Below are 17,102 nucleotides of genomic sequence, written 5' to 3'. Positions count from 1 at the left end.
TTTTGTATCTTCTGGGTCGTTTGGCTAATGCTTGTAATTTCTGCTTCTTTTCGTCTAATTGCTCTGTCGCTTCTTGTTGTGAGATTTTACCTAACTTTTTTCATTTTTTTCCCGAGATTTCATTTCTTATAAATTGTGTTAGCTGTCCGATGTCTTTTCTCAGTTTTTCTATTTTGATCTGTAGCCTGTGTTGCCATGCTGGTTTTGTGGGTTTCTTCTGTGTGTTGGTTGGTTCTGATCTCTGCCTAGTGTGGATATTTAGTGTAGTGAGTGCTCCTATATAAACCAGTAGTTGTAACTCTTCCATAGTTGTGTTTTCATTTATTTTGTTGTGTATGACTGTGTTGATAGTTTTTATTGTTGTTTCGACTTGTGGGTTATTTGGTGGTCTACGCAAGAATGGTCTAATGTCTGTATTTGTGTCTTTGTATTCTATATATGTTAGCTGAAATTTTTCTTCTATATCTAACATCTGTGTCACTTCGTGTTTTATTTGTGCTTGTTCTGGTGGCTGTCTTAAGATTTCGTTTTCCTCTGATTGTTTAATTGGTGCATGTTGTTCTTTGTTTGTTTGCTCTGGGATGTTTGAGTCCATTACTGTATTTTCTTCTTCTTCTGATTGCACATTATTTTGTTCCAGTATTTGTTGTACTTGTTGTTTGATGTTTTCTAATTCTGACTGGGGTATCCTGTTATTTTTTATTACTGCACGGATCTGATCAGCTAATCGTTGTTCTGTTAAAAATTTTAATTCTGGGTATCTGGTAATAAATGTTGTGTATACTTGTGATCTGTATCCAGTTGTGTTGGTTCCTAGGTTTGTTGCTTGGTAATAACAGAACATGAGGTGTCGATTAATTTCATCTGACCATCTCATCCTCTGTCTTTGTTTTCTTTCTAGGGTGGTTGCAGGAAGCATATCCTGCAAAACACCTCTATTTGGATTTAAATCATTTTCCAGTTGGCTAGCAGTGTCGTTACCATTGTGGGCGGGCATAGGGTTGAAGCGTCGTCCCCGACCATGACGGCGCTTGTCCGAGGCTTCTTTAGTTCTGTCCTGAACCAACTAATCACACTAAAAGGGGGGTTAGCCCTATTAGTGGTTTGTTCTTTTCGTCGCCTTTTACGACTGGCAGAACATATCGGAGGCCGATTCTTTTCCCGGGCCTCCACGGGGATTATTATTATTATTATTATTATTATTATTATTATTATTATTATTATTAGTGGAAGTTACCATACACAAAGATTTGTCAGTCTGAAGTCTTCCAACCTTTGTCAGTTCAGAAGTAAGGAGCATCAATCAAGTGAATTACAAGCCGTAGGCCTATGTATAGTGCATACATTTTGACTTGATTCATTTTAAATTGTTGTACGGTGTAGATGAAGCAAGCGTTGCTGGGGACAGCACTGGTGCAGAGGAAGCATGTTTTGTGACGCGGGTGTACTCTCAATGTGGGTAGTTACGTCCCCTTTCTGAGAAGGAATTCTAGGCAGTACCAGCGATGCACTGAGAGTTGTTTCATCTTTTTCAAAAGAGCACTGAGAGTTTCTTCATATTTCTGTAAATAAATAAATAAATAAATAAACAACATGTATCTTTCATCATTTTAATATAACATTGCTCAAAGAAAATTCTTTTTCATTGTATTCTCATTTTAATATAATATGCAATATCGTTCAAAGGAAGTTCTTTTCGTTATAAAGTTTAGCTAGGCGTTACTGTTGATTATGGGAGGGAGGGGGGGGGGGGGGGGGAGCGAGTACAACCTAATATCTGATTGCACTCCGGGATAATGGTCTCAGAAAGTTTGGAACCAAATGATGTCCAAGTACGATGCTAACAATTGCTTATCTGCTCTTTCCAACATAAATACTCTCCCATCCTTCATGATAGAGTTATTACAATTTGTAACCACGTCGGTGCCACATCATGATCACTAATTCCTATCTCTATACAGGCAATGCAATGAGGTCAAGCTTCTCTGTAGTTCCATCCAAACGGGCTGTCTCTCACACACCAACCGGTTCATCCCCCCCCCCCCCTCTCCCCCTCCTTCCCGCTCACCCGCTCACAAAACGTAGGTGTGACGTCAGGAGAACGTGGTAGCCACGTGCAGATCCATTCCTCTGAATCCAACAATGGGGAAAAACATTTTCTAAATGGTCGCTGACGTCAGTGGCAAAGTGTGGTGGGCCCCCGTCAATCTGGAACCATACCCGTTGCGTCTTCAAGCGGGTTCAAATGGTTCAAATGGTTCTGAGCACTATGGGACTCAACTGCTGAGGTCATTAGTCCCCTAGAAGTTAGAACTAGTTAAACCTAACTAACATAAGGACATCACAAACATCCATGCCCGAGGCAGGATTCGAACCTGCGACCGTAGCGGTCTCGCGGTTCCAGACTGCAGCGCCTTTAACCGCACGGCCACTTCGGCCGGCCTTCAAGCGGGAATTCGCCAACATATCCGATGGTGTTTGTGGAGAAAGAAACGGTAGTTTAGTACCTGAGCAGATTATACAGATACGAGCCAATGAGATGGGGGTTGACAATACCAGACCACATAAATCTCTGTTGTCGGTGGAACTCAAAGCTGCATTACGGTTTTTCAACTCCTAGCCATAGCTATTATCTCTGAAATTAGAAATTCTAGCTAATTTTCAGTAGCCAACTTTTTTTTGCTGCGCTCATAAAAAAGACAGTGGGAAATATACCCCACGAAGTAAAATCAATTAACTTACAGCAAGGCACCGAATATGAATGAACATTAGAAACTGTGATTCACTGAAGTTCCATTGCGGCCTCGCTTCGCTTTGCTAGTCTTTTTGAGCGTCCGGCTGCTCAGTTTTTGGCAGATGCGACACTTGTTCAGTTGCTGTGAGCACAGAGACTGGTTGTAAGTTGTCAGGCAGGTAGCTTACTGTGTGTGTTGTCTGTGTGTGGCAGGTGTAAACCCTCGGAAGCAGCGCAGGGAGCGCACGACGTTCACGCGCGCCCAGCTGGACGTTCTGGAGGCGCTGTTCGCCAAGACGCGCTACCCGGACATCTTCATGAGGGAGGAGGTGGCCCTCAAGATCAACCTCCCAGAGTCCAGGGTACAGGTAAGTGTCCTTGCTCCTCAGCCACAGCACTCAGCAAAAACACGTTCACTCTGCATACGTACTCCGCAATCCATCGTGCGGTGCACGCGAAAGGTACAGTCGAGCCGCCGAAAGAACGACGCTGACAGCCGGCAGCCATGTTGCCAATGCTACAAGCGGCTGTTATCGTTACGCCGCGTCGGTCGCCCCGTTACGAATATCACACCTTAAAACTGTAGAGCTTTTGCACTGCCGAACTACCGAAGCGTGAAATATCGCTGATAACCTTGGGGAATTACGACATACTCTCGACGTAACTACCAAGTGAAGGTTACTGTGTTTCAGTATTTCAGTACATATTATAATGCACAGATGCATCTCATGGAAGAGGTTATAGAGAACCAGTCTTCAATTGAAGTGTCGTCATTAGCCGCATCTCCTGTGTCACGTTCACTATCTTCACACGTACTACTACTACTACTACTACTACTACTACTACTACTATTATTACTATTATCCCCTAACCTCTTCTAACAGACATTAACAGTGTTGTTCCATCTTGTGGGATTAATACTGGTGAATGTCTCAGGCACTAAAATTTCGACGTTTTTCAATTTAAGATTTATTTCAATCTGCAACATATGATTTCACCTGAGCTCACATCACTTTTATTACACTGACGTGGCAATGATATAATGGAAAGGGCAACACACTACGACCATTTTCTTCTGGTATTTTGTCACTATCTTAAGTGATTTTACGTGATTTATGCTCATTTGCGATTTGCACCATTTCTGCCTTTTTCATTTCCCTATCAGATAAATCTACGCCGTTGTTCTCTAGCAAGTCCTCCTTCCCACTCTTCCTGCTTCTGCATTTAGGGACTTCGTTTAAATGAATGGAGTTACATGATGCATAATACAAAATTATGCTGGAGTTCCTTCCATCGTTTGGAAGCAAAAGGTATACAACTACTCTTCAAATTTTGTTGCCGTCATTTCCTCTTTGAGGCCACAGATTTCTTTGGTGTAAGCAATAACAAAGCACTTGGAATAAACCCGACAATTTTTCCAACATGTAAAAGAATGAGCCAATTGCCTTTTACAAACCGGACCTTTCGTTGTGCAGTGTCATCACTCCTTGTAGTCTATCTGGAATGACCAACATTTACCCACGGTTCGTCCAACGGCACGATTTTGTGAGGCTTTCACTTATATACTGCCCTCAAAAAACAGCATCTCCAGGCAACGATACCATCTCGTTCAAGCAGAACTGTTTCTTCAGATAACTTTTGCCATATAAACTCAATCTTCCATTGTATCACTCAAATGTTGGTTATAAGTCTGAAAAACAACTCACTATCTCGTAGTGAGAGAAGCAGCTTCTTCCTGGTTGAATAATCTTTCTGCGCGTAATTTTCTTTATGGAACCTACATTTTCCTAAAATTCTTCTAAGCTGTATCTGCATTTAAATTTACATGGGTACTCTGCAAATCACATTTAAGTGTCTGGCAGAGGGTTCATAGAAACACCTCAATAATTCTCTATCATTCCCCTCTCGAAGACCGCGCGGAAAAAACGACCACCTATATATTTCCGTGTGACTCTGATTCTCCTTATTTTATTATAATGCTTTTTTCTCCCTATGTAAGTCTCCGTCAACAAAGTATTCTCGCATTCGGAGGTGGAAGTTGTTGATAGAAATTTCGTGAGAAGATCTCGCTACAACGAGAAATGTCTTTGTTTCAACGGTTTCCTCCTCAAATCCTGTATCATGTCAGTGGCATTCTCTCCCCTATTTTTCGATAATACAAAACGTGCTGCCCATCTTTGAACTTACTCGATGTGGTACGTTTATTCTATCTCGTAAGGATCCTACACCACGCAGCAGTAATAAAAAAAAGGACGGACAATCGTAGTGTAGGCAGTCTCTATAGTAGATCTTCCCGACAACCCGACTTACGTGAACTTTCAATTGCTGTGCAACGTTACGTCTACATATTTAACTGATGTAACTGTATCAGGCAGCACGTCATTGGTACTGTAATCGAAAGATACAGGGTTGATTTCCCCGATCGTGTGTATTAACATACATTTGTCCACATTTAGAGCAATCTGCCGTTCATCACACCAATTAGACGTACTATAAAAGTCAGCCCGTATCCTTCTAGAGTCACTCAACAATGATACTTTCCCATGCACTACAGCGTCATCAGCAAACATTCGCAGACTGCTTCTAACCCTATCCGTAAGATCGCTTACGTATATAAAGAATAGGAGCGGTCCTATTACACCCCGCTTTGACTCTCCTGACGATACCTTTGTCTCCGATGAACTTTCACCACCCAGGATAACGTCCTGCGTTCTGTTACATAAACATCTTCGAGCCACTCACATATTTGAGAACCTATTCCGTACGCTCAGTCATTCGTTAAGTCTGCAAACTGTGATGACGTAGCCACACTATTATCCACCTCCCCTGAGGTAGTATGTGAAGGTGCCAGCTGTATGCCTGAGCATTGTAGGTTTTAAGGAGAAGGCAGGTAAGATAATAATTTTACGAAGACAATGACAGACCTACAAAGGACTGAATGAACGAAAACGGGTTAGAGCGAAAATAAAGGGCTATCTCAAAATGTTCACATTCCATGAGGAAGACAGTTCTATATCCCGCCACCTTTCCTTCAGACGTTAGCCTCGTCGTTGTGTACATTAATCGGCTTAGCAAGTAAAGTTGTTTCAAATCACCAATCGTGTGAAATATGCCAGATTTTTACATACCATTGACGCAAAAAATTGTGAATACAAGAGAGTTTGGGAAGATTCTATGTACAACAGGTTTTCTCTCTTTCTTTGTTACTGCTTTTGACTTGTCTACGTTGAATTTGTCACCTGGGAAGTTAGCGTAACATTATCCACTCGTTATCATCTGGTGTGTTTTATAGATCGCAAAGTCGTCAGACAGCTGTAGACAAAGAATTGTTTTGATAGATATTCTAGGATCCACTTTCTAATTATGATGTTGTTTTAATTGCCTAACGTAAGCATATACTCATACATCCTAATGTGTACCCTACAATAATGGACCAGGACACATTACTCCCTTTTCACACGTCATCGCATAGGGAGAAAAACCACAGACGGGGCGGGAGCTTCCATTATTCTTTTAGTCGTTTTTAGTATAAGTTTCAACGAGAATCTAGTAGAATATCGGATGTTTTTCACTGCTGAATTGTCCCAAATAGGGACAGAAATTTATTTATGCTTGGAACATTTACAATAGCCTACGTTTCAGACAAACACTGGAGACTGCATAAATTAAAAGAGCTGCAAGTTAACCTGATTCATCTAACTCTTGACATATTACTTCTGGAAAGCAGAGCATGAGTACTGGACGAAACGTCTCCATATAGAAACGGTATTTCGCCTACAATATCTCTTTAAGCTATGATTGCAGTAGAAGGCTGCTACGATTCACACCCTGTTCCATGTTTTCAATTACATTCTCTATAGTCAGGTGTCGTGGCCCAGTGGTAAAGAGAATGCCTGGAAACATTAAGGTCGCAGAATCGAATCTCGGCCGGACCAAGAAATTTATGTCTTCCTTTAACCAAGCCTTATTATTATTATTATTATTATTATTATTATTATTATTATTATTATGATTATTATTATTACTGAATGTCCCCATTGAAGAACGATAAGCTGATGATTTTCAGTCTTTCTTAGGATTCTTATTTTCCCAACATTTCTTCATTTTCTCACCGAAGGCCTTCTTTCTTTCTTCCGTTCACTTTGGTCGCTATGGGTTTGGTTCCATCTCTGGAATAAGCTTCCCCGTACAAATTTTGCTTCTTAATACATCCCTGTCTGATATGTTTGTTACGGCAATTTTTGCTTTTATCAAATCCTTCTTAACTTCAGTTACCCAAGGTATGTCACATAGTCCAACAGACGTTTGGTTAGTCTGTTTCCAGGTAATCTGTGTAGGTGTCCATAGAACTTCATTCTTCTCTTTGTGATGTCAGTTTCGATCTTTGATACTTTGTGTTGTCTCGATGGTTTGCAGTCTGTATCCATCTCGTGTGTATCATGGTCTTGAATTTTTCTAATAATTTTTCTCTCTACTTTCTGAATTTCTTGTTAATCTAGTTTTCGATTCAATGAGTCATTCAGTTGCATATGTGATTGAAATCATTATTATTGTTGTTGTTGTGGTCTTCAGTCCAGACACTGGTTTGATGCAGCTCTCCATGCTACTGTATCCTGTGCAACCCTCATCATTTCCGAATAACTACTGAACTGCGGCCTACATCCTTATGAATCTGCTTAGTGTAATCATCTCTTGGTCTCCCTCTACGATTTTTACCCTCCACGCTTCCCTTCAATTCTAAATTGGTAATCCCTTGATACCTCAGAACCTGTCCTATCAACCGATCCCTTCTTTTGGTCAGGTTGTACCAAAAATTACTCTTCTCTCCAATTCTACTGAGAGCCTCGTCATGAGTTACGTGATCAACACATCCTATCTTCAGCATTCTTCTGTAGCACCACATTTCGAAATCTTCTACTCTCTTCTTGTTTTAACTGTGTATCGTCCACGTTTCACCTCCGTATATGGCTACATTCCATAGAAATATTTTCAGAAAAGGCTTCCTGACACTTAAATATATGCTGGATGTTAATAAATTTCTCTTCTTCAGAAACACTTTCCTTGCCATAGCCAGTCTCAATTTTATATCCTCCCTACCTCGACAGTCATAAGAAATTATTATTATAGTTAAATTTCGTGAAAATGTCAAAACGCCGGCTGTGTCACAGTGTTAATATAGTGTAGTTTAAGTCAACGAAGAGACTTCAGACACTACACGTGTCGTCCCACGCTAAGCTCAGAAAGCGACAAGAGTGACGCGTTGTTATAAGAGAGGGGGTATTCTGCGATTCCTGCAGACACAATTCTGCTTCAATAACGATAACCGGTACATCAAAGTGTTGGAGTGAAAGGCGCGGCGACTGAAAAGGTACTCCAAAGTTTAAGTACGCGGTACAGAACGATCCCTGTGTGCAAAATGTCTAAACTGCACACAGATTCACCGCGAAATTCTGTCGGTATAAGGACCAAACGCAACGTCGCGTCCAAGAGTGCTGAAATCGTACCAACAATTTGACCAAGACCAGGCAGACTTGGGTGATTCTGATCAGGAATTCCAGATCTTGTACCATGCGATTTCCGTGTTTTCGACAAGCTAATAGACAGTAAGGGGAAGGCGGGGTGAGAGCTTTTCCAAAGAGGACGTCGTTCACACAGCGTTTCTCTAATGACACAGAGAGCAACGTACGGATTTCTATGGTCGAAGAATCGAACGACTCGTAGAACTTTGCGACCGTGTTTGCAGAGACATCGTGGCCATGTTGGAAAATAATTTCGTGTATCTATTTCACTTGAGGTGTTGTCCAGAATACAATAAAAGTTACTTGGCCTGCCAATGTTATGTGGTTTTGAAGTCCTCCCCCAAGTAGTCAGAATATATCTGCCACTCTGTGTGCCGAACAGGAACTCTAATTCGGAACATTGCCTTTCACAGACAATGCCGTTACTGGCCGAGGTATCCAGGAACGACTCCCGGCCCTGTCCTCGTAGGTATCTCTCTCTCATTCTTGCCATACTTCAAAGAAGCTCCTTTCCGTAACTTGATGGAAGAAAGGATGTTACTGGGAAGTGGTTAGGCACAGACAAAGGGATTATTTGCAGCACGTATCAAAACAGCGCACACAGTGCGGTAGAGTGAAAGATCGCTTCCGGAAAAAAATCCCTAGGCTAAGGCTAAACCTTTTTCCCGCAACACCGTTTCTTCCAAGAGTGCTGTTACAGCACATTATGCTAGAGAGAGAGCTTCAGTGGAGTTTGGAACCTTGGAGGGAGAGGGGGCGTGAGTTATGACTGATTACTTTAGTAAGTAAGAGTACTGTCCGGGAAAGGCAGAGTCGAATCCCGATCCGTAACGAAGTTTAAATGTACCGGGGAGTTTCAATGCACTACGAAGTGGGTGTCACGAAAGCAAGCAAACTTCGTCAGAGACAATTTTTCTCTTGTGAATTGTTAAAATGATCGGAAGTGCACGTGAACCATTTTCTGTAGAGCCAGAAACGTAAACCACTTGACGAGGGAAATAGTGGTAATCAGCGATTCCATAGGCAGTGAAAATTTGCACAAGCATGCCCCCTCATTGCTCTCGGAGGACAATTTGCGTTTTCATACGGGAGATCTGGTTTTCCACTGACTTTGTCTGCGAGATGGTGTCAAATGAAATAAATCGTGCAGGAGAAAATGTAATTCTGCAGATATTAGAACGAGAGCGTTTACGAAAGACCCATGCTCACAGAAATATTATTTTTATTTTTAGAGTTATACAAGGTTCAGATAGGTGATAGGTGATATAAATATGACGTTTACTCTACTCTTGTGCAGAACATCCGCAATTAACTGATTGCGGCAGTAAGACACTATTATACGTACATGGAATTTAATACGCTCAAGTATAGCTTTACATCTCTGAAGGTACCAATACATTTTCTGTTTCCAATTCATCCTATATTGGTACTCAATGACAAGCAAAAAATTATCATTATTTTCCTGTAATTGAATTATCTTTATTATGTTGACTGTTGTGTAATAATACCGGGTGATCAAAAGGTCAGTATAAATTTGAAAACTGAATAAACCACGGAATAATGTAGATATAGAGGTAAAAATTGACACACATGCTTGGAATGACATGGGGTTTTATTAGAACAAAAAAAAACACCCTATATTGCCAGACGCGTGAAAGATCTCTTGCGCGCGTCGTTTGGTGATGATCGTGTGCTCAGCCGCCACTTTCATCATGCTTGGCCTCCCAGGTCCCCAGACCTCAGTCCGTGCGATTATTGGCTTTGGGGTTACCTGAAGTCGGAAGTGTATCGTGATCGACCGATATCTCTAGGGATGCTGAAAGACAACATCCGACGTCAATGCCTCACCATAACTCCGGACATGCTTTACAGTGCTGTTCACAACATTATTCCTCGACTACAGCTGTTGTTGAGGAATGATGGTGGACATATTGAGCATTTCCTGTAAAGAACATCATCTTTGCTTTGTCTTACTTTGTTATGCTAATTATTGCTATTCAGACCAGATGAAGCGCCCTCTGTCGGACATTTTTTGAACTTTTGTATTTTTTTTTTTTGGTTCTAATAAAGCCCCATGTCATTCCAAGCCCCATGTCATTCCAAGCCCCATGTCATTCCAAGCATGTGTGTCAATTTGTACCTCTCTATCTACATTATTCCGTGATTTATTCAGTTTTAAAATTTATATTGACTTTTTGATCACCCAGTATGTATCTGAGTATAACGATACAGTTAGAATACTTCTGCACTACGTATCATTACTTCAAATGGTGCTGCGTTACTTTATTACAGATAAGTCATTACAACCAATTGCTGAAAGATAGAGTGAGACTTCTACTACAAGGCTTAAGAACCTTTTGGCAACTTACAGAACATTTATTTACTTATATGAAGACGGAACCCACTTTTTATGATTTTAACTACTAGACAAACGATTCAAGATGCATGCTGACGAATGACCTAAAGCAGAATGAGAGCGGGACAATAGAGAGGCATTTGGTGAAGCTCTTTGATGATGATAAGGGGGAAGTTACACCATCGCAGTTAATTAAAAGGGTTTTAACTTTTCTGACTGTCAGACCAGCTAGCACAGCAGTTAGCCACAAGTGCAGTGGTGGGAAGAAACATGTCAAAGTTTTCGTTGTCTGTGGCAACGGGTCTTAATAAATAGTTAAGCCAACTGTCTTTCAGTGTCGCTTCTACATGGAATTCGAATTACGTAACGGTCTGGCAGTACAGATCACATTTACATAAAACAATGTGCATAATGACTCCTTTCACTCTAAAGAACTTAGTCTCAAGTGAAGGTAATACTGGTTATGACGTACCCCATTTCTCTCAAAAACGTATTCAGCAGCCGCATACAATTGTGCTGGCTGTCAGCGGTGCTTTCAACGCAGCAGATCGACACGTACGAGGGTGGGCAGGCAGGAAACTATTAGAGCGGGTGGCGGGTGGCTGCCTTCCGGCTGGCTGGCCGCTGTTGCCGGAGGTCAGAGGTGGTGGGCGCGCACAATGCGCACACAATTTGTCACGCGCAGCCTCGCCGGCCATTATGCGCTCCGGGGACGCGCCCCGCGCCAGTGAATTACGATCTGTTTGCCAGGAATAAACTCGGTTAGCATTCATTTCACACATCTGTGACCTCCGCGGTACGCTCCGACGCCACCCAGAATGGTCCTCGCCCACGCTGGAGGGGGGTGGGGGGAGGGGGCCGGCCTGCGTTCACAGTAGCGGCGGCATAGGCCATGTTGTGCAGCGAGTACTGTGTTGGAGCCCAAGTTCGTAGAGTTTTCCCATAAGTTACAACAGATGGACATAAAAAGACTTAAGTCATTAATAATAAGTACATTCTGTTTCACTTTTTACAACAGTCGTCAACGACGGAGTAACTTTTCGATTTCGCGATTGTAGGAATCACGCGGTTTTGAGGCGAAGAAATTCGTCGAGTCATGTTCGGAGCGCGGTGGTGGTGGTAGTAGCTTCCTATGGTACCAAACTGCTGAGGTCATCTGTCCCTAGCAGTCTGTCCTACTTAATTTAAGGACTCGAACCTCCGACGGGCGGAGCCGCGCGAACCATGGCATGGTGCATGAGACCGCGCGGCTACCACGCGCGGCTGTTTGGAGCGCATTTTCATCCATAAAGGAAGTTCTTTGAAGGTTATTCGATGGAGGGTCGAAAAGGTGAAAATCTGAGGGCGCAAGATCAGTTGAATAAGGTGGGTGCGAAATGAATTTCCAACACTATTCCTGTATTACTTTTTTATTTACAGATAAAAGCGAACGTGATTACTTATAAATCGTATCTACGTGGTGCTGGGGATTAATGCTTCCTGTCAGGCTAATATTTCGTTTTCTACTCCCGTGAAAGCGAGCCACTTTGCAACAACTGTAATTCACTGAAGAACTGCAAATCTATCTTTTGCAAGAAAAGAAAGAACTATCAATACAGTGTCTGTCTGTTTGTTACCCTGACTGAATGTAAAAATGATAATCAATCGCTCGAGAAACCCTAAACTCCGCCCGAACGGGCCATGAAGGCCCCAAGGTACCGGGCGGCCGCCGTGTCATCCTCAGCCCATTGTCGTCACTGGATGGCGATATGGAGGGGCATGTGGTCAGCGCACCGCTCTCCCGGCCGTATGTCAGTTTACGAGACCGGAGCCGCTACTTCTCAGTGAAGTAGCTCCTCAGTTTGCCTGACAAGGGCTGAGTGCACCCGCTTTCCAACAGTGCTCGGCAGACCGGGTGCTCACCCATCCAATTTCTAGTCTAGACCGACAGCGCTTATCTTCACTGATCTGACGGGAGCCCGTGTTACCACTGCGGCAGGGTCGTTGGGAACCAATCGCATAATGCTGGAGGAAGTATTGTAACTGTACTACTAACTGTGTAATGCTGATACCATAAGTCGTTCAGTTGTTAAAATCTAATTTAAACTATGAAAATGTCTAAGTGTCGACTCCATCTCCATATCATATAATGCATAATGATAGGAACTCCAATTTCTGCCCTCCGTCACGTGACTTAGACTTTATACTGACGGGAAAAAAATCACTACACCAGAAAAGTTATTCACGTAGAGCAATGAAATGATTGGAATACGTTTGTCTAGGTAATATATTTAAGTGATTAACATTGGAAGATCATAGATCAATGTACATGGCATTGCAAATGTGAAATGCTGGTACATTAATAACCAATGTAACAGCCTGAATGTTGAACTAAATCTTGCAAACGTGCTTGCATTTTGCCGTACACGTGCCGGATGTCAGTTTGTGGGCTGGAGGAGTTCCATGCCGGTTGCACTTGATCGGACAATGCAGGGACGGTTAATGCTGGTCGTGGATGACACTGAAGTTACCGCCCGAAGGTGTCCCATATGTGCTCGACAGGAGACAGATCTGGTAATCGAAAAGACCAAAGCAATATGTCGACACTCTAAAGAGCATAATGAGTTACAACAGCGGTATGTGACCGTGCGTTATCCTGTTCAAAAACACCCCTGGAATCCCGATTATGAATGGCAGCACAACAGGTCGAATCACCAGACCGACGACAATTTTCCAGTCAGGGTGTGTGGGATAACCACGAGAGTGCTCCTGCTGTCATAAGAAATCGCACTCCAGACCGTAACTTGAGGTGTAGGTCCAGGTTTGTTGCAAGCCCTCAACTGGCTTGCTTCTAACCACCATACAGTCATCACTGGCACCGCGGCAGAACCGGATTCCATCGGAAAACACAACAGATTACCACCCGTCCCTCCAATGAAATTTTGCTTGACACCGCTGAAGTCGCAAATGGCAGTGGTTTGGATTCATTGGAATGCACTCTACGGGGGTCTGGCTCGGAGTTGTCCTTGAAGTAACCGATTTGCAACAATTTCGTTGTGTCACTGTGGTTCCAAACGATACGCAAATTGCTGCTGCAGTTCCAGTATGATGCGCCAGAGCCATACGCTGAAAACGATGCTCTTTCCTCTCGGTAGTGCCCCGTGATCGGTCGACCGTACATTCCTGTGGCCACCGCTGCCAGCAATCATTTACGAGTACAGTGCCTACATTGCTGCCAAGTCTCTCTGTAATATCGCAGAAGGAACATACACCTTCTCGTACCCCTATTACACGACCTCGTCCTAACTCACTGAGGTGTTCACAACGGCGTCTTTGTCGCCTTGAAGGCATGTTTGACTAACATCAACTCTCCACGTCTTACCTCAAAGGTAAGTAACACTGACGACCGTCACAACGTGTATTTAAAGAACGTCATCTGCCTCCTCATAGTGGTGCTACTAGCGCCACTCTCATGCGACTGGCCTGAAGTTGGAATACACATTTCTTTCAGATGCAGCAACACGCCTACCAACTTTCGTTTATGGACAGGTTCTCAATCAAAAAGCAAGAAATCGGCAAAGGTTCAAAATTTTTTGACGATGAAAAGACATACAAAGGATCTGTTTGGGGATTATGATTGATCTACTTTGAACTTTATTTCGGATTTTCAGAAAAAAAAACCTGACCCCATAATGGTGGCTTGATCGAGTTCGCGAGAGTTTGAAGTATGTAGACTGCGTGCAATGTAGCCCCCTCAGAGGTTATCTGAAATAAATGATAACATCAGTCGATACTACATTAAATAAATGGGAGCTTATACCTAACTACAATGAAATAATCTTAAATTTAACGATATGATGCTAACTCGAACTTTTGAGTTCAGTTTTTGCGGGTTTGTTTCACTCTTTATGGCTTTACAAAAAAAAGTATTAACAAACTTACAATAGTTATAAGCTCCCACGGAAAGTGTTTACTTTTCGAGGGTCAAAGGTTGTACCGTTTTTATTGTATGTTGCACGCAGTTTTGAAAAATCGTCTCTCGAAAAAACGTGTTTAAAGCATAGGGAAAAATTTTATACGTTTTAGTAGTATAATATGCATAAAAACTAGAAGTTAATAAACACTTTTAATGTCGTTGACCACAAATCTGAGGATAGATTTTCAAAATTCAAAATGGTGAATTCAGTATGGCGGACCGAAAATTATGCTTTGACCAATTTTGACCAGAAAAAGTGTTTTCCTTACTTACGTTTAGTTTGCAATTCTAGGACCGTATATTAATCCTTCCTCTAACTCGAATTGTTCCTGGAGAGCAACTTCCTCGTTCTTCTCGGCAAGAAAGCCAATCTGGCTGAGCTGGTGGATATATTGCGTTCGGCAGCGTGCACACGGTGTTCGTCAGTTTTTCGGCAGTTACGTTCGCATGCATACTGCAATATAAATCATTTTGTGGACGTGCGTCACGGCATGACAAGATTTCTACCTGAGCCGTACGTCGCGGGCTGAGAGCTTCCCACAGAGGCAGTGACACTGCTTCGAACGATGTGCTATAGAAGCTTTAGTACCGCACGGATTAATAAACCTTTTTGTCTAAACGTTCTAGACACATATACTTTTCAAGAAATGCTATAAAAGTATCGAATTTTGGACCATTCTGAATGAGAACCTGAGCTTAAGCCCCATAACTCCTCCTTGATGTAGCGATTTTTTTTCGTCGTTGTAGTTTCAAACCTTGAAACGGGAGAGGTGGGGCGTAGGCAGTCTGTATATATGTGACGTCTAAGGGAAACAGAGTACCGCCGCTTGAAAGACATGCGCCCTTCCCTCTTCCGCTACACCAGTACACAGAGGGGAAGGCGAGGGTGTTAGCAGTGACTGGCAGCTGGCGCGGCAGGCGTGTTTGCGGCTGATAGGGCGGTGCAGTCCTATAATCCACGCCAACGGCCGGCCAGACCGGGGTGGCTGCCGTACGGACTCTCTGGCCAGTAGGGCCGCGCATTAATCACGGCTAGTTCCCCGCCTCCTCACCTCATAACGCGGCCCCCCACCACTACAGCTTCCACTGCTGGCCCCCACCACAGACACCGCTGCCGATTCGTTTGGAACCACTTCTGCATGTCTGACACACAGCGTACACGTCAGCTGCTACCTGACAGCGAGAACTGAAGCGGGGATTCAACAACACACATCAGGATTTTCTGTCTAGATAAAGTAGTCATTCATTTATTAGTTACACGAACGTGCACATTTTACTTTCAGTCGTTTTGTAATAAGGGATCCTGCTGCCTCCTTTAACGTACTCCTAGCCAGAGACAGGGAAATAAGTCCGTACTAACTTCACGTGCACGCGCCCGTGTGTGTGTGTCAGAAAAGTCCTTCTTTGGGATATTGTTCAATTCGGGCGTCACATTGCAATGAAGCCAAATTTGTGGACTGATTCGTTTTGTGGTAGGTCCTATTGATAACGTAAAGTTTCGCCAGCCGCAGTGATTTGTACCCGGAGTGATCTGTCCACGTTTCGTATTTCAATGAAGTCGCAGCAGGCGTCTGCAGGGTATAGTTCTTATGCAGTAGGAATTTAGTGTCGGTCAGCTCTGCGCGCACGTTTCTCTTCTAAACATTGCGGAGAATGTCTTCAACATTTGATTTAGAGATGTTGCACCATTACTATTTGTGACGCAACAACGTTGACACACTACGGTCCAGTTCTTAAAACTGCCTGCTCACAACTGACTAGTCAAATGCACACCTTATGTTTACAGTTGTCAGATCAAGCTGCCACCGTAATTACTGAGCTGACGTGGCTTATACGCTAGGAATAAAGGTGGTTCAAAATGGTTCAAATGGCTCTGAGCACTATGAGACTTAACTTATAAGGTCATCAGTCCCCTAGAACTTAGAACTACTTAAACCTAACTAACCTAAGGACATCACACACATCCATGCCCGAGGCAGGATTCGAACCTGCTATCGTAGCGGATGCGCGGTTCCAGACTGTAGCGCCTAGAACCGCTCGGCCACCCCGGCCGGCTATAAAGGTGGTCTCGAAACTTCTTGGACGGACGGTGTGTATATGTGTCTATACGGCTCTGACATCTCGTTGAAAATAAGAATGAGGAATATGAGAGAATTCATTTGTGGTTTTGTGGCACATTCTTAAATCTACAATACGGTAAGACAAGGCTGTAGGTTCTTGTGAACGACAGATACAAAAACCACAAGCAAGTTTTTCTCCTTTTTAAATGTGAATAATTGGTATATATCAAAGTAATCAATAAAACTGTCAAATCAAAGGAAAACATATGTTGTGAACACTCCATGGCGCCGAAGAAAATTTTTAGCCAGATAACTGAAGATATCTCGGAATGCATCTACTCCTTTGACTCAAGAATTCTCCAGTAGACTACAGGGTATTATTACCTGTTTCCAGTTCAGATTTTGCTTGCTGCATATGTAAGCGCAATTTTCAGAGTGAAGAAAGGTTTTCATTCTCCTCTCACTCCCACCTATTTAA

The 17,102-nt window shown here is 42.9% G+C and overlaps 1 protein-coding gene across 1 annotated transcript in view; it reads left to right on the top strand.

Moving 5' to 3' along the window:
* LOC126481586 (homeobox protein OTX1-like) overlaps positions 1–17,102 on the top strand; it is a 193,040-nt gene that overhangs the window by 141,984 nt on the left and 33,954 nt on the right. The window contains exon 4 of the mRNA XM_050105444.1: positions 2,948–3,102. Coding sequence (XP_049961401.1) covers positions 2,948–3,102 — 155 coding nt within the window. The remainder of the gene's footprint in view (positions 1–2,947; positions 3,103–17,102) is intronic.

This window comes from Schistocerca serialis, chromosome 5, assembly GCF_023864345.2.
Source record: "Schistocerca serialis cubense isolate TAMUIC-IGC-003099 chromosome 5, iqSchSeri2.2, whole genome shotgun sequence".
In the NCBI taxonomy this organism is placed as follows: Eukaryota; Metazoa; Arthropoda; class Insecta; order Orthoptera; family Acrididae; genus Schistocerca; species Schistocerca serialis.
The sequence above is the reverse complement of the archived record's forward strand: the minus strand, read 5'-3'. Positions and strand labels throughout refer to the sequence as shown.